Here is a 22,890-nt window from a genome sequence, read left to right on the forward strand (position 1 = left end):
ATCGTCTTAGATGGTTCCACCTTGTGACTTCTAATTGGGTAGGCCATTGTGAGCAGTAAGGTGCATGGGGTAGAAGAGCAGGTGTGGATTTGCTGGTGTGATTGGTATTAACTGGACTACTTTCATTGTCTCACAGTGAGAAATCCATTTCCCATGAGATCCTTTCCTCACTATCCACCTCAGCGACCTGAATTCTTGCCTCCACCCCCACCTCCTGAAAATAGAATTGAGTCACCGCAGTCAAATACATCGGCCACAGAACAACCAGAACCACAAGAGACTTGACAGGTGTTTGAGCACCGTGCTGAACTATTTCTCTATTCTTCTAATGGCATTTTCCTTTATGTTAAGTAACTGCTGTTACTTAGGTATAAATAAACTACTTTGCTCAAATTGAAGCTTAATAGAAAATTTTTAGGATAGTATTTTGTAAATAGAGAACAAAATATAACTACAAATATTGTGAATAAGTGATTTCCATTGTACAGTATTCACTTTAAATTAAGTATTTCTAATTTGGGTGATCTCTTCAGAGGTATATAAAATTAAATAATGTGAATTGTTTTAAAAGTGCAGCTGCTTTGTCCTTGTTTAGCTGTACAGGGAAGCTTTGCATGCTAAAAGTGATGCTTGCTCTATGAATAGAATGTGAAAAAACTGAATAAATAAAATGTAAAGATGATGAAATGAAATAATTACTTCTTCACTAATGTGTAGTACCACATTAACAGGAAAGTTTCAGGGAAGGGAAGAGGAACCCAACTACATACATACTCTATTAATAACTTGTAGGTGATCTTTCAGCTTCACAGAATGGCAGATGCCAGCGACTTATCCCTGTGGCACCAGGAAAGGAAAGCAACTCTTATGACTTGAAAACTGCTAGCATAAGGTATATTTCATTGCAGGTGTTCTGTTTTTTTTTAAGGCAAGATGCTGTGAAAGCAAGGAGTTACCATCTTACAACCATATGTGATATTTCAGCATCACAATTGTTAGTAGAGATGTGTGGCCACAGTAAACAGCAGTTGAAGTCCTAGTTAGTATTTTTTTGTTTGCTTTTTTACTGTCCCAGCATGAATTCAGTTTAACAGTTTTCTAACACTAACCAGGGATAAAACTAAACAAAAGCACTCCCCAGGATTACAGTCTTCATTCTTTCAACTCTGCAAGGCTGGAGAGCCATCAGCATTTATCAACCAAGTAGCCATGCAACATGGTAGGAGACTTCTGTAACCATGTAATATTACAGATAATTGAAAGAGCAAAGAAAGATAAAATTCCTTTCTTGCCTGGAAAGAGCACAGAAGCAAGTATAACCAACATAGTTTGCAAAAGGGAAGCAACAAAAGTTGTCAAGAACATGCTGCTAAGACAAACATGCATTTAAAAGAAACCCAAACATAATTGCTAGAAAAAGGTTTTAGAATTGTGTCCATGCACACTTTGTAGTGAGTATTAGTTTCACAAAAAAAAAAAAAAAGAACTGAAGAACACAAGAAAAGTGGCATCTCCTTGTTTCTTGCCCCATGGTAGCGATTGTTAAAGCAGCCACAGCAGCCTTCCTCCAACCAGGGCACAGATCCTCGTGAAGGTGACAGGCTGTATCAGAACAGAGCCTCGCTCCATGTTTACCTGCTGTCAGACAGTCTAAAGGCTCCTGCTAGAAGCTGCTGGCTCTTGTCAGTTGGTGTTGTTAAGGCTAACACACTTCAACTTGAAAACCATGTAATTACAGTGCAGTCATCTGGTAAGGAACCCTTTAAAAAACAGAAAAATTGTTTTTAGCTAAGGCTCCACTTCTTAAGAGTAGCAGCAGTGGGCAGCGAGCTGCCATTTCCCCCATTCTCCACATGTGCGCACACACAAAACAGTTTTTAATGCAAACCAAGTCTGTACATTTGCTCTACTCTCACAAGCTACCACACCCCATAATTAGAAGTTTTCAAAAACTCCAGTGCACTTTTTTTGTGACTGCTTGCTTAGATCAAATCTGCAAAGTGAGCTTTTCTTTCTGCAATACTCCTGCTCTTAACCTTATTTCCCCATAGGCTTATTTCAGCTGCAGAACTGCCCCATGGCTCCTCCTTTCTATTTCTTTATTCTTTCTAATTTAGTCAAAGGCATTTAGATAAGCCCTGTACTTAAGCTACTGGCCAATGAATTCTGGCAACAGGCACTTTAAAGATTCGTGCGTGTTGAAATCTTTAACTGCTGTTTAGCTTAGTTCAGCTGTTGCATCACTTTTAGCCATGATTTGCTTTCCAGAGGCTCTAAGTTCGCCTGCGGGACTTAACCAGGCCCTAAAAGCAGCTGTTCAGCTTATACATCCACCTTTGCATCAGCCCTAAGAACAACCAGAAGCGCCAACTATCAGCCAATGTTATCCCATGTGTAGAAAACAGCTGAAGTCACCGAGGCCCTTAATGTTGGTAATACTGCCAGCAGAATAATCTTATTTTTTTTTAATCCTGAAAGTACTTGTAAGTGTAGCTCCATTGTTTGAACAGATGCAGAGCATATTTGTTCTAGCTTATAATTAACTGTCTTCAAAATACAATTGTTCCTCCACCAAAACAGTATAGTCCATGCCCACAATGGCAGGGAGCCGCAGGCAAAATGAAAGCTAACTGGACTAAAGATAATTTGGAGCATCCTGCAGACAGAATGGAACTTTTTCTTTTTTTCCAGCAGAAGCCCAGAGTTGCATTTGCAGGCAAGCAATGAAAACAAGCTTGTATTTATGCACGAGGAAGTAGGACAGAGTAGTTCACGAAATGGGTTACATAAGCTTGTCTGAGCAGGATCACACAAGCGCGTGTGCAGGGAAGTCCCTGCTCCCCCCACTGGGAAGGAGCAATGGGCTGTAACAATGAAGGGCTTGTGTTCCAACTTCCTGCTGCTAAATCCAAAATGCAACAAGACTAACTTAACACCCCCGTCTTTTTAGGAAAAACAAGAAAAAAAAAAAATTAATCCTTGTTGGGATTATGCAAACTCAAAGCAATTTCACATTAGCTCCTCTGGCCCCTCTCAAAGTAGAGTTTTCTACATTAGGACGAACTTGGCTATCATTTGATTTACAGCTTATTTGCTTTTATTTGAATCCCTTCGTCCTGGTACCATTAATTCAGACAATGTTAAACGCACAACCACCCAACGAGAGCCAACTGTTACTTGTTTCTAAGGAAACAGAACCAGAGGTGTACCTCTCCAGCTCTGCTCAAGGTCTGTGCTTCTCCAGCCACTGGCCTTGCACATCCCTACACTTGAAGAGCAAAGGTTCACTGCAGCACGTGGACTAAGCTCAATGAATTCAACCTGGAACACAAACCATATCCAGATATTAGACTTCAAGCTGAAAGAGGAATCGCATCTGAAGTACTAACAGCATAGTGCTTCATAGTACCTCACTGTAGTACTAACCTCCATAGAGACAGCCCATTTTCAGCATAGTGAAAGGACTGCACACCTCTCTACCACTGACAAGTGGCCAGACTCTCCTGCCCCTTACCTTAGCTTTTAACGTTACACTAATTAAAAACAAATCAGAAAATAGGTTAGACTACAAACATCAAAGTAATGAAGCTAAACAAGTCCCATCTGCAGTAAATAATGCAGCTATGCACAGAAACACTGTAGTCTGCAGAGAAAAAATTAACTTTCTGCAACTTTGTTTAAACCAGAGGACACAACATCTTCAGCAATTTGCATGGGAGCTGCCAGAAATCCTTCTATCACTTTGCAACCAGCTTTAAGGCCCAGGTGATGCTGAACATCCCTATCAGATGTAACTGCTACAGAAACCTCCCCTGTGAGGCTGAGCCCCAAAAGTCCCCATGACTATGTCCTTCACTTTACTGGAAAATTAAAAGCTATAGTCATATTTATCTACATCTTATTATCCACAGCAAAATCTATTTCTCTCTCCAGCAAATTGTTAAATGCTCTTGCTTGCCGGAGCTACAAGATCTAGGACAGTGCTCAACCAACAAGCAGTGCAGTCCTCATGCCTGGTAGTGGTTTGGGCTGTGACAAAACGAAATCCAGAAGCTCAAACCAAACCCGTGCTTGGCAGGCACACACTGAACAGCCACTCCAACAATTCTCACAGCACAGTCAGCCGCTGCAGGGCATGGCAGCTCCACCAGCTTATCAGACATCTGCAGTTTTCATTCAGAATACACAGCTACGTACTCTGAGTGCGGATAAAATGTCAACCGAAGCATTGTGGGTATTCATAATCTATTTAATAGTGGGACACCAAAAAGAGTACTACACATTTTTCTAGATCACATTAGATTTTGATTTAAGCAATCGCAACGGATGCAGGAATTTCTCAAAATTGTCTTCTATATTCTACAATCCACAGTTTACTGTATCAGTCTAGTAAGTCATATCGTGATATATTGTTTGTGCTAACTGGTCTGGTAGTCTGAGCTTCAGCAAAGCATCCTTCCCCTCCCCTCCAAAAACATTGACAAAATTCAGCCAAGTAAAAGAAACTGCTGTATGACATTTTAGACTCTTTCGTTGACCTAAACACAATGGGAGCTACCAGTTATACACAGCTTATGAATGATCGTTGCATTTTAAGTCTAGAAATTCTCATGCTGATACAATAAAATATTTTATACAGTGATCAATTTTTAATGCTTTATTTATTGATTAAAAGAATATACATTTAACATAAACCATACAACATCAGTCATCAATTCAAACACTCAGCTGGTTTCCTTACATTTTCTGTCAGGAGTTTATTTTTTAATCTGATCACATTTATAAGATAAAATCTCACCACATCTGGCATATACACACACTGTGCCAGTGGATTCACTCTACTGATGTACATATAAAATCCGCATGGTATGTGCTCACTGGAGACAAAACAGCGCACACCTGTCAAAAGGTCATTTTAATATAAGATGGTAAAACCATTTGTAAAACACATATAAACTTTTTCCATAAATAGAATCATATCTGGACATCTGTTGCATAAATTGTGTTTTCCAAAGCTTACAATATAGCAGCCAGGTCTCAGCACTGCTGGGCACCCACGTTGGCCACTTACTTTATTATTGCAGACTGTCCTTTAAACATTAAATGCACAACATTCGTACCACTTAAAACTGGGGTCAGGTGGAAGTCTCACAGAGACCACGTCTGTACCGCGGTTGCCCTGAAACAGTTAAATCGGCTTTTAAAGCCTCTCAGATATAACAAGATTTTAAAACATACTTCATGGAATGTTCTTCATGCATCGTAGCAGCTCATACCTGTGATAGAACAAGCTTTGTATTTGTTTCCTTTCCTTCCTTTACATTCACTATTCACAGTGAAACAGGTGCATGTTTGTTAAGAGTTCTGAGGTTGCTGACTGAGCCACAGCACAGCTGTGTACCACAGGTCGAAATTCGACCTTATATATTACAATCTAGCAGTATCTGGCTGGCCAGAAGCTGGCCTGCCCCTGCCAGCATGTGGGCACTTCTTCGTTTTTAATCTATTCTTTGGCAGCTGACACAGGCGCTGACAGAGAAAATCCAGTGACTTAGTTGCTAGGGATTTCACGACTAATGTTTGTTTGCAGGTGTATACCTTTATACTGAAGCCTTTACTGTTATGCTTCTACCTCATCGGAGTGCACTTTCTTGTTTTTCTCTCTTAAACTTTGGCCCAAAGCTAACTTCTGAGGAACACGACAGAAGATGAGAATAAACTAGGAGGAGTTGACACAAAGAACTCGAAACACCACGGAGCATGGAGTGAATCTGCAAGTACGGGTATCTGAAAAGCGAGTGTTTCGCAGCACTGCTTGATAGCCAAGGAGAACTGGGATTGGTAGCAGGGCATGCTTCAGAACCAGCATGTGAAATGAAGCAAGGCGAGAGTCTAACGACGAACAGCCCTGGATAGACCTCTCTTCCTTTTAAGCCTATTAAGTAGCATGCTACCAGATTAAGCAAACAATGACAGCATAGAAATCCACTGGGCTATGGATATGGATATCAAAAACAGCTGGCTCCTGAGCACAGAACTCCGATATAATAGCAAAAATAATTCAAAATGCAGTTACTCAATAAAAATAAAGTTAGCCGGCAACCTCAGACAGCCTTTGGCTGCATCTCTGTAAGGTTTGGTAGACAAGTCCATTAACCGTGAAAACCCTAAACACTGCCACTTTCAGCTTCTAAACCAATACCCGACTACGTTCTTTGATCAAGAAGTAGAATACACATATGTAATTCTATATAGCTAATACTGATTAAACACAGCACAAAAGGGGTTAATTCACGCTACTGAAAAAAAAAAAAAAAAAAACATAATAGGACCCTACTTGCATATGTAACCACAGGAACTGTAAATAAGGAGCTAAATGCCTTCACTGAAGCTTTGCATCTCTCTGTAAAAATGACGAGTTGGCTCAGTGAAGACACTGAGCAGCTCTATGTCCATGACTGCATGCCAAGGTCGACCCAATCCGAGAGATACTTGCTCAATGAGATTATGTACTGGATCCACGTCCTGGTCGGCCAGCTCTCCTTGGTCAAAATCAATGCTTTCCTCTGTGACTTCCAGCACTTTCAGATCAGAGCCACGAAGACGAGCAATTGCAATGAGATTGTGAGCCCAAACTGTGTAACCTATGGGGGGAAAAAAAAAGTGCTCTGTAATTTTGCAGTAAGGCATTTCTTATGGAAGTATTTACTGTCGGATCATCTTAAAATCCTTCCCAACTTACTTTGTCATCTTGTGTCTGGCAGAATTCCCCTCCCAATTTCTGCTTTGGTTGCAAGTAGGAAAGTTCAATTTTACATTTAGAATAAGGAAATACCAAAATAATTTCAGTTAGTTCCAAGTTTTTCCTATATTGAATTGTTTCACTGTTTGTATCAACTTCTTTGGTACAGGTTAAGTTGTAACTACAATATCAAACCTTCTGTCACCTACTTAGAAATAAATCCCATCAAAGAAGCAACTGATCAACTAGTTAAAGTGGATACATAAAAGGACTATTTTAAAACTGTGTTTTTGCTAGGAAAGAAAACTGGAGTTAGCTTTTATTGCCTTAGAGGTAAACTTGATGAAAAATAAACAGAACAGAAGCCTCTCCAGGAAGCAGGTCCCACCACTGTAAAAAAAAAAAAAAAAAAAATAACCTACATATATCTTTTTATTCTACCTGAGATTAAACGTAATTATAAAGCTTCCCTCTCTTCCAGTTACTGTGTATTAGCATCCCTCTCTCAAAACACTCACTCTGCAGTTACCTGCTAGTTTTCTGTATCTTGGCTAAGCTCTTCCTTGTCCAGGTGCAAAACGCAGTATTTGGGAACTTCCCTTTTTTGAAAGCTCTGCAAGTCAGCCCTTCCATTGCAAAACAAAAAGGCTCATTTCTGCCTTCACCATCATCATTCTCCCAAGTGCCTCCTGGGGAAATGCACACTTAGAGTCTAAGTAAAGCTGCCGTCTGTGCAGTATCAGAACTGGGAAAGCATGCTGCTGAAGGAATAACAACCAGCCATGGTCTGGTCTTCAGCAAGGCAATCAGCATGCTCTACATCGTAAACTATCAAGACAGCTGATTAAAGAATGAGAAAAACTGTAATGAGAAATTAAAGAAAGGAGAAATTTTCATGCATATTTTTCTTCCCAACTTTTTGTCTGTAAAGTCTCCAACAAATATTTGCTCAAAGTACTTTTTGAACAAGGAACCCCACAAACATGTCTTTGGCTCATTTCTAGGACATCAACCATTTAGAATGCATGAACTCCTGCAATTCTCATCTGCTGAGGCTTTACTTGCAGGCACAAGAGAATCAAAAGATAATGCTGTCAGTGAGGCTGTAGGACATCAAACCCAATGGAAAATTGCACCTCTCTGACCTACACTCCTCTCAGGCTTTGAAGGAGCTCACAACACCTTCAGTTATTTTGATGGTAAAGAAAGGTAATGGAAAAAAAAAAAAGCCTTGAGAGAACAAGAATAAAAGGGGCAATAGTTGTGGTTGAGTCCCCTGTGCCACTCCTGGGGCTCAGGTACATGGCTTTTGCTGTAACTTTTCACTGCCAGATTTTTTTTTTTTCCAGTTAATCTTATTTAAATCTTCCTTTCAAAACTTTTGCCTCAAGTTTCTCAGGAACTTTCCAGCAGCAAAGAAGCCTCTGCTCAGCTGAAGTATTTCAGAGGTAACAAGGAAGAATCACTTCCTCACAAGTATCAAACACACCATGAACAGCACTGCAGTTTTCCCTTGCTGGTGCAAATGTCAGCTTTAGCTTTGCTCTGACAAGGAATAACACTGCGGATTACACAGGTAATACAGCATATTTACAGCACAGAATATCTCAGAGCTCCACATGAAGTGCCTTTCTTTTAAATTAAGGATTTCAGGCCCTAGGGATGGCCAGATCATACCACTGTCTATCCTACCATCCCCATCTCCAAAGACAACATACTCCTCACACCATTCCTACATGCTGCCAGCAGCAGTTAAGATCCTTGGCTTGGCTCTCCTCTGCTCCTAATGATGCCACCTTGGAGGGACGATGATACAACTTCACACAGATGTCAGAAAAGGCTCCCGAGGTATCCAAGAAAGAGAGACCTTCGGACACGTTCTCCCTCCCTCCTTTTGTCAGTGCCACATGGCAGCCAAAGCTAAGCACGGATCAAAGACTTTTTTAGAGCAAACTAAAAGCAGAAGAGCGAAAATCTCTGAAAAAATATTAGAAACTGAAGAATAATTGCTTCTCATCTAATGAAAAGGAACCCATGCACTTACAATTGAGCCAATCATGTCTCCTCAAACAAATATAGCTTTTTTTTTTTTTTTTAAGTTTTCTTTCCTAAAGGAAGCTTGATAGCATCACAAGAAACGTAGCAAGTAGCACAAGAAACCATTATTAGATAAATCTCAAAGAAAAAAAAAAAAAGCAAGCATGAGAATAAAATGCTATACTGAAGCACCACAGCATTCTAGATCTTTCTTCCTAGCCATATTCTTCTCAGTGTCACCACTCAAGAAGAAAAATGCTTATACTACAGTAACAGAGAAGTCCTACTCACAACTTAAAAAAGTAAAAATAAGAGTTAAGAAAATTAGTAGTAACTTTCGGCAGCTTAGCTAACTTTGTCTACAAAGAGGAGAGAGAAGAAAGGGAAATGAATCTGAATTTCAACATCAGTGTGTGGTGGATGTTTGGCCATTCTCTCTCTCAGGCATACAAAAATCCCCACAGAAGATGCAGTAACAATCCTTTGATACAAGAACTGTAAAACATGTCTGCCTTCCCAACACTCTGCACAGAGTAATATATTGTGCACTGAAAACAGGTGACACACTAGCTTATATTCAGGTATTTTATCATCTTTTTGAATTCAAATAATATATTAGGAGATTTTCCTGTTGTAGGAAGGTAAATGGCTTTTATTTATTTATTCTAAAAAGCCCTGAAACTTCAATTTAGTTTTAGAGAAACTGCTAAAATCCACCTTTACTGAGTGGTATGGTCATTTGCCAATCTGTGAAACTATAAGGGGAGGATACAGCAGGACTTTCTGACTTCAGCTGAGATCTGAATGTACCACTTTTGCTGCTGAAGATGTCTCCTGTTTGTGCTGAGTAACTGGAGATTTATTTCTGCAAGCTGCCTGAGGAAATGGCCATTCATTCTTACGTAACAGAACAGAGTCATCCCTTAACTCCTTCATGCATCAGCAAGCTTGCTCTTTGTAAGCCACTTCCAGCACAAACCAAAACAACCACTCTGCACTGTTTCAGTTTCAGGTACCTTAAAAATGCGCCAAATGATTCTAACTTCTAATAGAGCTGAATGTAAGCATGCACTTCTTTTTGATTTACAATTACACAGCAAAAAGGTGAGGTAAACCTAGTTATAGTATTACCATTGAAATCAATGCACTCAGAAAGGTAACCTCTTCCACATTATATTTTTCTCCCCCACTCTTCAAGTAGAGAGGTCTCAAATTTTGCACACCACCTTCATCTGCTGCCGAAGTGTTACCAAGCTGGTAACAGACTTCCTTCCCCTCAGTCACCAGGCATTTAACCTGTGTTACTCACACAAACAGGAAGTACAATCATCTAATCTTAACAGCCTATGACCTCATGGCACACACAGCAAGCCTCCGTGTGCTCTGTGTACAAGCAGTATTCATATACCCAGCCACATGAAAGAAACCTGCACTGTGCCTCCTGGAACGCTCAGATCTTAGTACTCGATTCTGTGAGCAGTCACAAAATCCTATGTGATCTCTCATCCAAATTTAGTAAGCTACAAGTATATTTAAGACAAGTAAACAAACAAATTTCCTATTTTCAAACATGAAAATACCAGTATGAAGTACAACAGCTTGTATAGTGACCACACAGCAGACTCTTGAACATGGCTCTTACTGAAGCTCATTACAGTTAGAAAAGCTGAAATGTTCTGAGTATTTCAGTCACATACCGTGCTCACACAACATATTACCTACCATGAACAGCTAGGAGAGAGAGCCTCGTGCACCTCCAGGCTAATAAGACAAGTGGATCTTCGTTCCGGTTGTCACTAAGATCTGGGAAGCCAGACATATCTATCACATCATTCATTAGTATAAAATGAGTGAGGAACTTATCATACTGCCTGGATATGAGGTCAACAACAGCTCCAGAAACACAAGTGATGTAGCTGTCGAAATGAATCCTCTCTAGGGGAATACTGGGCTTAAGAATCCTTAACATATCATCGCTCTTTACATCAAAAGCCATGATATAGACCCGAAGATTAGTGCTGTTGCGCGTCAGCGCCTTCCAATTCTCATCTTCTGGCATACTGTCCAATGACTTGTGCATTATGGAAACGCTGTGGACCAGGAGAGACAGTCGATGCAAAGGCACATGGTTGCTGTCAGCCAGGACTCTTGCCATTTCAGCCGTAAAATCACAGAAATCCAAAGCAAGCGAACGCAGATTCACGAAGCGCTCCAATTCAACTGCAGTAATGAGAGTGGTGTTACCAGGGATGTGGTTGTCCAATAAGCTCAGATGTTCCATGGTGTTGGCTATGGGGTTTGATAAGGACGACAATGATGTGGGAGTTACTATTTGCAGCATAAACCCACAGGACAGCCATTTCAATTGCCTGCTGTTGCCTAGTATCTCTTCAAACAGCTGTTGAATTCTGTAAGTAAACAAAACAGATAATGATGCTGTTAAACATGGTTTAGTGTTACCAATTGCATATCAGTCTACTTTTTTTTCCCCCATTAAAGAATTGTTCCTCTTTTTATTTATGGCCTTATCCTAAAGGTGCTACCATCAGTTCAGTGGCAATTACAAAGGTTAGAACACAACATACTGCTGACATCCTGCTGCACTTCCACCTTACTTGCACTTCAAATGTTTGAATGATAAACTATCCTGATAAAAAAAAAAAAAAAACAACGCACTTCATCTTTCAATTGCAGTGCTGCACTATGAATCTTCATTTCATACTTCTCAGCATGTATCCTAGCACATGCTAGCACCTTCCCACAACTGCATTAAGGTTATGCAAATAAGAAAACCTGTAATGTTTTTAAAAGCAATAACCATGTTTTTAAAAACAGCTTCTCATATTTGTTAGCCAGCCTCTCTAAAACTGCAAATTAAAATGGACTAAAAGTCATTTTCATTGAAAAGTTGGAGAAACTTAACTTTCATACATGTTAGAATAATCTGAATCCTATTGCTTGATTTCCCCCATTGAAGGGTAAAGAACAAACACATGATATTCTTGAAATAATTCTGAATATACAGCTGACTAGATTTTTGAGTGTCCACAGCTTGACACATTACAGGAGTAGCTTGGACCTGGTGACATTTTGATCCCAGATCACCAGTGGGAGGCAATTCTAGCACCATCACAGTCTCATGTGATGTACAGCACTGTATGATTATTACACACTTCCTCTTATGCATCCCACCTCTCCTATCTGATTAAGTTACTTTAAAAGCAAAAATGTTCTTTAAGTTAGATATGTAATCAAAAAAGGTATTTTAAGGTAAGATTTAAATACCAAATACCAATACTACAGTCCTACCAACTTCCTCAAAAAAAATAGTTTTCCAGTCCTCATCTCACAGCTGTTAGGGATCCAAATGATCTCTCTCTGCCCAAAGAACGTGTTCAGTGAGCATACACATACCTGGGTGCAAATATAAATGAATCTAATCTCAAATCTCAGTCAGCTCTAAGGCAAAATCAGCACTTAAGGGAAGCAACTGAACTAGGCTATGACAGGCTGAGACTTGAAGAAATACGGTAAATTCCTCCAGTAGGAACCTACCAGGAATCTTTGAGCCTCCAATCAAGCAATGTTTTCCATAGATCTCTTTTTCCTTTATTGTTGAATAACACATACAAACATTCACATCTATGCTCAAAAACAATGCTACGAAGTTATTATTCTTATCCCCATATCTATAATCAAGATAACATCCAGGCAAATCTAAAGGCTCCATATCCTGACTGACAGCAGAAAAACACAAACACCATAAAAAGAGGGAAGAGAACAAGGGAGACACAGAGTCATGCTTCTCAGAGATTTTCCCCTTTCTAAAAGCTTTCAGCTCTCACCTCCTGAGCCAGAGGTGGCTTCCTGTCTGCAGTAACCCTCGGGGGCCTCACTTCCAGCAACCTGCCTAGATTCCTCTTTGAGCCAACCCTTCGCAACTGTAACATCCAACTACAAAGAACTCTGCAGTACTATCCCCCTTTTTTCTCACTTTCACTTGACCTGCCATCTTTGATGTCACATAATCCTCATGTTTAAGAAAATTAACAGACCAATCCTCATTTATCCTCCTCCCTGTCTGTATGTGCTTTCCTCCCCAGTGCCATCACAGTACCTAGGAAAGACACAACATTTACAGCAATGGTAGCCTTTGCTCTGCAACAGTCCAAGCAATACTAGTGCTTGTAACAATTTACAGAATAATTCACAAGATGACAAATCAATTTTGACATGCTCTGTCAAATACTACTATCCATACCTCACTGCACTGAAGTTTTGTTTAAGTTGTGCTTCTGATAAGGTAGGCTTACAAGAGTGCTGCTCTAGTACTCACAGAACTGGAAAGTGATACTGATTTAATGCTATGTAACTTTGTATTTAAGTATTTATACACGTATTTAGATTCATGCTGATGGGTTACCCATCCATATGTCCTAAGAAAACTTTCCAGACCCTTTCCTCTAGTTCTTTGCCAATTTAATAATAATAATAAAAAAAAGAGATCCAGCACTGCAATATATACTTAGCAATGACTGCTTTGGGCTTGCTTTAAATGCCTGTTTTATATGAGGACAGACAGGAAGAACAATAAAAACCGTAGGCTCTTAGTTTAACATATTTCAAATACATCTTTCCATCCCCTAATAAGGGTTTATTCCACCCCTGTAAATTCTTACACGCATACTATTTTTCATAAGCAGACTGCATCTAATTGGGTTTGCAAAAACAGTTTGAATTGTGTCTAATTTCTAGAATACATTAAGTGAATTCTTGGAAATTAGCACCTCCTTTATAACCATACTTCAACTGCATACTATGTTGTATGAAATTCATCCTAACATGCACATGACTATCTTAAAGCTCGTTTATAAAATGTAATTGTAAGCATGGTTTCAAACACAAACACGAAATATAGTCAAAGCCCAGCATATGCAAGAAAGCAATTTAAAACAGTGATATCTCAACAAGCATATTTAGTTTTGCTCCCAGTGAAGAGCAAAGAAGGGGATGCTCCCCATCAACCTACAACTGCTGGTACAGAAAAGCATTGGTGGCCCTGGACAGGAAGTAAACCTAATAACAAGACCTATATGGAGCTCATTTGTTTAAAAACTATATCAGTCAACATGTTCTGTTTAATGCAAGAGGCTGAACTGGTTCTTTTGGAAACAAAACTATCTGAAACACATGGAACAACCACAGAAAGCAGATTTCAGAAAGCAAATATTTTAAACTGCCTTTGCTTTGCTCTGCTCAAGACAAATGCATTCTTTACAGTGAGCTTTCACATAGTGACGAACCGAGCTCTAAGGAGAATTTTAGAAAGTATCCAGGGACACACAGGCAATACAGAAAAAAGCAGGCATTATAAACCCATTTACTATATGTGCTGACCACTGCAAGGCAAGGATTTTGGAAATGTAACCCAAGGCCCCCTCTTGCACCAGAGCAACCATTAAACTTTACTGGGGAACGACCTAATGGCTGTGCCAGCTGAGATTCCACCCAAGGTCTGTTACGTGCAGTTCAATGCTATGGTCTTGAGGAAGTGTCATGTTTTTTCTCTAACTGTTTGAATTGTAGGAAGTTCCCAAAAGAGACAGTAACATTTACCACCACACAGGTTCCAAAATCTGCAGCCACCATTAACACTGTCTCCATAGGTTGCTCAATATCTTTCAGTGTTAGTTATTTGCATCCATGTTTTGCATCCACTTAACTGATGCAAACATCCAAACACATGCAAAAGGCAAGACTACAAAGACAAAGATTTACTTCCTGAAGTATGCTGTTAGTGCTGATGATCCACTGCCAACTTTCATCTAATTTAAAAAAGAACCAAGAGGTTCCAAACACACTGCTTTAATTCATAAAACAGAAAAGAGGTAGCATTTCTTTCCTCATTCCAAAACATGCTAAGGTCAGTATCTATGTGAAAGACTGATTTCAGTTTAGATAATAAATTAGTTTTGAATTGTTTATGGCTACGAAGTATGCACAGCAATTTTTGTTATTTGTTCAAAGAAATATTTAACTTATGCTCAGCTGAGTAAACACCTGCTTAGATGGCTCTCTTTAAGCCTCAGGACAATGATTTTATTGCGTATTTGTTTTCACAAAAGATAAGAAAAGGGCTTTTTACCTGCAGACTGTACATACACTGAACAGGAGCTTAAACTACTCTGAATTCTGCATTCTAAGCATAACAGGGTAAGAAAAATCCACATCTGTATGTGCTCTGATGTGCAATTTAAGTCAGGACCAAGCATTTAGTTGGTAGTTGCACTCTCATATATACACTGATCTGATAATATATCCATACTAGTTCTAAAACCATTTTAAATAAACAGTAAAGATCTTGAATAGCTATACTTATTCTCAAGCTACCCAGACGATGTTTACACTAACACAAATTAAAATGATGGTATTCAAGTTTTATCTATATGGAAAGTTTCAGCAGAACTAATGAACTATTTAACTTAGCATAACTCCTCTGGGATAACTGATTCCAGATGTCAGTAGCTTTTAAATTTGTCTTTCACCATTTCCAAAGAGCACAAACCAGGTATTTTGATTATATGCATTCAGAGACTGTACAGCAGTGTAATTATGGCAAGCTAAAATACACCTCTGAGACTAAACAAGCACACTGTGAGCTAAGATCTTACAGAAATCCTACAAATACCTAACCTACTTTTGAGATATAACTTAAAATAAGTTCTTGGTGATTATGTCCTCTTTTAAGTTCAACAAGAATTGAGGACATACAGCTAGTAAATACATCAGATCAGATCACCTCCTTGTATATTTTTTTCCATGTATAGCAACAGTAAATGTACTGGTAAAAGATTCCTGTCCCTCCTCTTGTTTTAACAGGAAGTTGTTTCTGGAGCACAATATAAAAATGAAAGAACGGATTCCCACCTAAAAGAAGACCACAAAACCTGAGTATTTCATGCAAGTACTAGAAATAAAACAAAAAATTCAACTGAAGAATTTTGTTTCTCCCCCAATAAAAAAAACCTGAAGGTTTCTCAGTCACCTATTTCAGACATGAAAAACTGTTAAATATTGTTTTAACATATTTGACAGTTTACAAAATACAACTTACTGCTTAATCTTTTTGCCATCGGGGTCAACCTTGCCGAGGTATGTATTTGATATACTTCCATGTTGCTGCAGAATGCTTATATCCCCAAAGAGACTTAACTTCTGGAGGTTCCTGCAATGACAAAACAAAAAGGGATCTGTACACAAAACAAAAACACTGTAAGGAAACACTCTGGATAAGACAAAAACAGGCAGTAAGAATACAATGTTATACGGAACACGTAAACTCTTCTGGGAAGCATCCTCCTGTCCTGCAGTACAGGCAGGTTGGGAGCTAAACAGAGTGAGACCGAAGCATAGAGGGGAGGAGGGATGTACAAACTGGTGATTCTAGCTGTAAAGCAAGCGTCAGCTTCCAGTGAGCACAGAGGCCACCACCATAAAGCCAACCTCCCGCAGTACTTTCACGTTCTCTTTAATTCTTGGAACGTGGGCACATAATGTCACAGGTGAAAACATCAACTATCTATTCCTTTTCAAATGTAATGCAGTGTTCAAAGCACAAACAGAATACAACTGTGAGAAGCCTTTCCTGAACACTCCGGTATTGCAGCCAGGTTACGAACGGGGGGCCCAAATATGCAGCAGCTGAGGCAGCACAAGCTTCTGATGGAAGCTGAGCAAAAGATCCCAACAATCCCAGTCAGTGTTTGATTTCTGTTACATCGAAGTAGTGGAAGCTGTTCTGACATCAGTCAGCAGAAGAGGATTATTTGTCCATTGTGACACAATTTAAATTTTCAGAAGTAATAACTAAAAAGTGAAGGACAACCCTCTAGTTTTATGCTTGACTTGTCTTAGTGTGTTAGACAGACAGACAGGCAGGTTCCCATTCCCCACTACAGTTCACTCCTGTGACTTGCATCTTTCCTATGCCTTGAAAAAGATCAAGCAGAAGTTATGCAAATGACAGCGGTTTCAGAGCAGCTGTTTGCAGTATTTCTTTTCAGGGTGGTGTTGTTGCATTTTTCTAACTGACAAAGGATCTTTCTGGTTGTTTTTGAATTTATTTATACACATGGTAAGTTAGATTTACTTCCAAACATTCAAGGAATAGTTTGCACTTGGAAATGAACACAGCAAAATCGCAAATGGCTGTGAGAGTAAAATTCATCTTTAACAGCAGATGCCAATTAACTGGCAGCTGACAATTCAGGAAGTCAGAGAAATCCTTACTTCTGCTGGCTTACTAGTCATACACTAATACTACAGATCAGCTTTTAGGAAAACACAATACAGTCACGAAGCTCAGAGCCTAGGGAAGCTCTGGTGTCAGTTATCTACCTCCACAGGATGAGCAGAAGGTGACAAGGAGTCAAGGTTTTAGCTTTTTAAGTCTGAACCTAATAGGTATTCACTGCAAATAATTATGGACCTGTTTAAAGTTCCTGCATTAAATAACCACAGATCTGCTTGCTGAAATCGAGCCACTGTCACATCTCTTACTTTTCTTCTATGGGTGACTGAATGACTTTAAAAGCTCCATATCAAGTCAAATATCAAAGCAAAGCACCTAGATTTTACAGCCATTTCAGAAATTAAAACACACTAAATTATTAGAAATACAGGACTACTGTAATAATGGTATTTAAACATAACCGAGCCCTGTCCACATGCATAATATTCACAAATCTAAGTCAAGGCCTGATCATACTGAAGAGTAAGTACGGCAGGGCAATCTTAAGACTGTGGCAACACCACAGAGTATTCTGCGCTCTTCGGTCTCCCACAGATTTTGAGGAAAGCCTGGTACAGCAGCAAAGTCAGCAGAAACATCCACCAGGTGTGAGAGGCAGCCTTCACAGCCAATATTCTAATTATACAATCATAATCTTCCGATCTCAGTGACTTCATTCTGAAAGTTAAGACAAAATGCAATCTTCCGAACAATTCTGATTCACCTGCATATTCACATCACATACAGATCTTGTTCAGCGCTACTCAGACCCCAGTGACTACTACTGCAGTGTTAATTTCAGAGCCTATAAGCAGCAAGACTTACAAAACACCATTTGCAAGTACCTCACACAGTTTGCCTCCATTTGTTTCACTGCCATTCTATGCACTATAGAGACACGGTTAAAGCTTTCCACCTTAAAATTTAAGCGGCGAAAACATCCCATTACTCTTCCACTCACAGCACAGTTACAACCATCAAAAAATGTGACCACAGTTCCATTCAGTATTAGATCTCTGTCACTACTGTAGAACAATATAATCTCCATGGCATCTGGCTCACCTCTCACCCTTACTCCGCTGGATTAGTAAAGCCACTGCTATTTAAATAAAATAATTTAGGAGTTAACTGTCCTCTTTTGATGAATTAATACTATGTATACTACAAATGCACACAGCTTGGAAAGAACATTCTCTTTTGGATTTAGTATTTGTTTGTCATATAATAGCTATGTGTATTCCACTAGCTCAGAAAGTATACTAAAAGTAATATGCTTCTTGCTATGTTCTATCTTCAGTGTCGGTGCGTCTTTTTGAACATCCATCCTCCATTCTGCAATACAAAAAAGAAAATCCCAATGGACTTACATTCAGCAGGAACAAAGTGGTAAGGCACGCACTGTCCTACTAGATTCCTGGTTTTTTTTGGTTGTTTAGGGTTTATTTTGTCGTTGCCAGCTGCTCACTACAGTTAATAGAAGAGAGTTCTTAGAAAGCCTCAAATACAGACACAGTCTACTCCTTTGAACGATTCACAAATGTTTGGCAACTCCAAAGCAGGTACCTGCCCTGAGACACCTCAGTTTACTATAATCTTCATTTTTGTTTCACAGCAAAGATCAAACAAGGACTGCTTATTAGCTCCGGTCCATACCAAAAAGACTTGCACAGAGCACCACCCTCCTTCCTGCCTCCCAGAACTTATGTTTTCAAAGAGCAGCATGTGATGGTGCAGATGGTGAAAATCCCTGAAGAACCCCTAGGAAACAACTCGCCCCTCTTGATATTGTTGCATGATGCCACCCCCTACATCTTATTTTTAATTACGAAGTAGAATATCATCAGTTTAAATACTGCACTTCGAGTTTGCTTCATTTGCTGTCAAACAACTGGAAAAGTTACAAATCACTACAGACATCACTTCAGTACTTTCTTTTTTTTAAGAAATTACAGAATTTCAGAGCTCCTCCTCTTGGTTTCAATGCCAAGAAAGTGGTATTTTGGAGTAATGCACTCTCACTCACAGAATGAGAGCTGTGTTGGCCTGAGCTCTGCCTCAAAAACCAGACAGACCTTGAACATACCTCTGTGGATACTGACCACCAGCAACAATACCTACCGGAATGCTATCAGGGGTTTCTAGTTATGCATCTGCAACCTCCTTAGTTCTATCAGAATTACCAAAGATTGCTTCAAAATACTTTTCCAGAGACTTAACAGAAAATACTTTATTTGCATGAAAGCACACCATCGTTCTCCTGTACTCAAGAGGACATCCAGAAGTTGCACTATTAGTCCTTCTGTTTGTCTTTTCTTAAGTCCTGCAGTATTATAAATCCTCAAGGAATTCCATTTAAAGAACTTTTTTTTTTTTCCTGAAAGGAGGAAGTTGTTGCTGTATTGTTTAACAACAGATTTAAACCCTACAACAAGATTACATAGTTAAGAAACAGCATACCATTTTACTAAACTGGATTTCTCCCTCTCTAGCTCTTAAGTGTAAGATGGAAGTCCTTTGGATTTCTCTGCCAAAAAGATATCAGGAGGGCTGACAGGAGCTATGAAAGAATCATCCTGTTTCAAACCCTGCTCCAAAAGGAATGCATTTGCTGCAATTAGTTGCTGGAGAAGTTAAAAACACTGTTCCCTTTATTTTGGAAATTGCAATAGCTATCACGTGTACAAGAACATTCTGCAAGCATAACAAGAAATTATTAATCACCCTTGTGCTACAGATGAGCAAATAGAAGCAGAGAAACAAAGCGACTGACTGCAGTCCTTCTACCGATAAAATGAAGCACTGAGGAGATGACAATGGTTCCAGTTTAGAGGTAAGCTAAGAAGAAGAACCAAGCAGCAACTTAGCTCACATTAACGTTCCTTTCCATCTCATTTCTATCTTAAAGCTTCACTTAAAAGATCTAAAGACAACAACGTTCTACGTGCCAACAAACTGATTGAGGATAGTTACTTTTCAAGAACCCCTCCCAAAAAAAGTATCAAAATAAAACCCAAACCTTGCTTACGAGGGAAAAAAAAGCTCTTCCAGAAGTAATTCTGAACGTACATCTTTTCATGTAAATCCCCCACGCATGTTTCAGTTGCTCACTGAAAAAAGTCTGCTGTGATAACTAGGTACTATGCATTCCCAGGTCGTATATTTTTCATTCCAAAGTCAAACAGCAGCAGGCAAGTGATTTGGGGAGATCAGGAATATACAGAAATATTAAATGTTATCAAAGATGGTAACTTTTCATCTGTACCTACCACAGAAACTACACTTATATACCAGAGAACAGCCACTCAAGAAATAACTGCTACTACCGAGTGTTTTGATGCAGTCTTCAGCCACATTGTACACACAAAAAAGTGTAAAAAGGACTTCAGAAGGCGGTGTTACTGCACAAGCTGGAGATAACGCCATGAAATCTCTCTTCCAAAAGTGAAGCATACCGAAACCATTCTCATAATGCATTTCACTTTTTTTCCCCAATGAAACTCTCACACAATATCTCCTGCAGCTTCTAACTGTCCACTTAAAACGCTGAAGTCCACCTAGCAGTACTTGTAACAGATTTGATAACCATCAACTGATATCACGTATGATGTCAGCTGAATTTCCCCAAGATTCAAGAGCAAAGTGAAAGCTTCTCCTGAAAGGCAAGAGGAGACCGATTAGGGCAGCTAAACCTGCAGGCTGAGGATTCATAGGGCAAGAAACAAATCAAGATGAAGGTGAGCTGTGACCCACAGGCAGTGTCCAAAAGCACACTTGCGCCTCCAACCGCTGCAGTTCCCCCAGGAAGTACCTGCAGGCATCACAGGGCCTAGGAACCGAAAGCGAGACCTCGCACACTGCGGCTGTGTTCCTCTAATGCCAACCAAGAGCTGAAGCTCTGCTTTCACCACACAAACCAGAGGAGAAGTGAAAGCCTCACGCTGCTTCTTAACTATTTCAGGGTCAGGGCTGGTGACTATACTACGATGCAGCTGCCAATGGTTTTCCAACAACTATCTACAGAAATGCTCTTAAATATTTAGTGTTGGTCGCTTTGCCCCCAGCAGGTGATGCACATTGCTACGCACACAGGTAGGAAAGCACACAGCCACTTACTATCCTGCAGCCTGCACGGCTTCCCAACACACCATGACTTCACTGCACAGTCTGGTTTTCCGACTGGAGACCGTGCATTATGACCTCCGAGTTTTTAAAAGATACAATGTGGGAGTGTTAGCAAGATAAGCAAAGAGAAAGCACGCATTTTCATTTCAGAAGTCCAACCTGAGGAAATTAAGACTCAGAGCTGCTGAAGTCACTGTGAATAAGTGTGCTCTGAACGCATTTTAAGCCCAGAGCATGGGAAAAGGAATCCACTGCTCAAGCAGATCGAGGAATCGGCACACGCCTGAAGCACGTTCACAGTAAGCAATCAGAAAGACCTCCTCCTGCTGAGGCCAGGCCTCGTTCCCGGCTCACAGGGGAACTCCTTGCTGGGGCCGGCGGCCTTCTCAGCGGCTTTTGTGAGGGAGAAACAAAGTCTCGCTCCAGCACTCCGACGCTAACTCCCCTATTAGCTCCCCACACGCACGCAGCCGGGGGAGCCCCGCTGCCCGCCCACTCCGCGCCCCGAGGAGGCCGAGGCGCCCCTGCGGCCTTTGTGTTCCCCGTCGCCGCCTTCCCCGCCCTCCCCTCCCGGCGGCACGCTCGGTACCTGTTGTTGCGGACGCTGCTGAGCACGCACAGCACCAGCTCCAGGTAGGTCCTCAGCAGCTCGAGCCACCGCGGGCACAGCGGCGCCGCCTCCCCGTCGCCCGCCGCCACCGCCGCGCCCTCGCCCGCCGCCGCCCCGCCGCTCGGGTAGTTGTCGGCGGCGAACTGGACGCGCAGCTCTCGCACGAACCAGCCGCACTTGCGCATGAGGAACTCGAGGCGCGGGCGCTCGGCCGGCGAGACGCGGAGGCTGAGACGGAGGCGCGGCCAGAGGGCCGGGTAGAAGAGGCACTCCCGCCAGTGCGAGCAGGCGGCCGAGGCCCGCAACCGGTCGGGGCCCGCCAGGAAGGAGAAGATGTGCACCACCAGCTCGCTGGGCAGGGAGCCGGCGCCCACCGCCTCCCCGCACACCGACATTCCTGGCGCCGGCCCGAGCCCCGCTGCTGCTGCGGAGGCCACAGGCGGCGGCGGCCCCGGCCTCGCCTGCGGCTCCTGCGACAAAAACAACAACATCAATGACAAGGCGAGGGGGCGGGCGCCGGCCGGGACGCGGCCGCCGCCGGGACGCACCACCCGCGCCGCCGCCGGGGGGAGGAGCGGGCCCTACCACCGCCCCGAGCCGCGCGGGTGTGCGGAGGGAGGCGGGCCGCGTCCCCGCCCGCGCGGCGCCACCCGGGCCCTACCGCGTTGCTCGCGAGGGTGGGGGAGCGCAGGCGCCGCGCCGCGGGCGTGCGGGGAGAGTGGGGGCGGCGCGGCTGAGGGGGCGGCAGGCACCCCGCGGCGGGAATGGAACGCGCCGCCGTTCAAATGGCGGGCGGGCCCGGCCCTACGGCTTCCGCGGGTTGGGGGGGGAGGGTTAACCCTTCCGTGCCCGGCGGCCTCAGCGCCGGGGCGGTGCGTGGCTCGGGAGTCGCGAAATCCCCCGGTATTCCGCGGTGCATGTGGGGAAACGCACCGCGTTTCCTCGAACCCGTCCGAGCGGCCCCGTCGGACTTCCCCGGGCAAGCGAGGGCGGGAGCAGCCGAAGCCCCCGGCCCGGAAGGCTGCCGCGGGGGGCAGTCCCGCTCCCACGCGTCTATCTCCTTATTTTAATGCCCGTTCAACCGGTCCG

General features: G+C 41.8%; 2 protein-coding genes across 5 annotated transcripts in view; one reads left to right on the forward strand and one right to left on the reverse strand.

The window, feature by feature from the left end:
- The window catches only part of MIA2 (MIA SH3 domain ER export factor 2), a 34,269-nt gene extending 27,943 nt beyond the window's left edge, over nucleotides 1–6,326 (forward strand). For all 3 annotated transcript variants that reach the window (XM_010711705.4, XM_085225276.1, XM_010711706.4), the window contains one exon: nucleotides 137–6,326. In XM_010711705.4, coding sequence (XP_010710007.2) covers nucleotides 137–285 — 149 coding nt within the window. In that variant the 3' untranslated portion in view covers nucleotides 286–6,326. The remainder of the gene's footprint in view (nucleotides 1–136) is intronic.
- On the reverse strand, nucleotides 4,643–22,872 carry FBXO33 (F-box protein 33). 2 transcript variants are annotated; one of them, XM_085225288.1, is made up of 5 exons: nucleotides 22,735–22,872; nucleotides 21,781–22,271; nucleotides 15,894–16,004; nucleotides 10,502–11,187; nucleotides 4,643–6,644 (listed from the first exon to the last, which is right to left on the reverse strand). In XM_085225288.1, the coding sequence occupies exons 2-5, from the start codon at nucleotides 22,194–22,196 to the stop codon at nucleotides 6,373–6,375; spliced, it is 1,485 nt and encodes a 494-aa protein (XP_085081414.1). In that variant the 5' UTR covers nucleotides 22,197–22,271; nucleotides 22,735–22,872; the 3' UTR covers nucleotides 4,643–6,372. The 2 variants fall into 2 exon arrangements, with proteins under 2 accessions (XP_085081414.1, XP_010710056.2); XM_010711754.2 differs by lacking the exon at nucleotides 22,735–22,872 and having other exon boundaries at nucleotides 21,781–22,427.
- Between the last annotated feature and the right edge of the window lie 18 nt (nucleotides 22,873–22,890).

This window comes from Meleagris gallopavo, chromosome 5 (assembly GCF_905368555.1).
Source record: "Meleagris gallopavo chromosome 5, MGAL_WU_HG_1.1, whole genome shotgun sequence".
In the NCBI taxonomy this organism is placed as follows: domain Eukaryota; kingdom Metazoa; phylum Chordata; class Aves; order Galliformes; family Phasianidae; genus Meleagris; species Meleagris gallopavo.

What these genes read in the sequence shown, in the direction of transcription:
- FBXO33 (XM_010711754.2), bottom strand. Translation starts at nt 22,292, where the DNA reads ATGTTGTTGTTTTTGTCGCAGGAGCCGCAGGCGAGGCCGGGGCCGCCG. An exon ending in GATGGCAAAAAGATTAAGCA is followed by an intron (nt 11,188 to 15,893) that starts GTAAGTTGTATT and finishes GTTTACTTACAG; the next exon opens with AATTCAACAGCTGTTTGAAG. An exon ending in CTCTCTCCTAGCTGTTCATG is followed by an intron (nt 6,645 to 10,501) that starts GTAGGTAATATG and finishes TTCCCCCCATAG; the next exon opens with GTTACACAGTTTGGGCTCAC.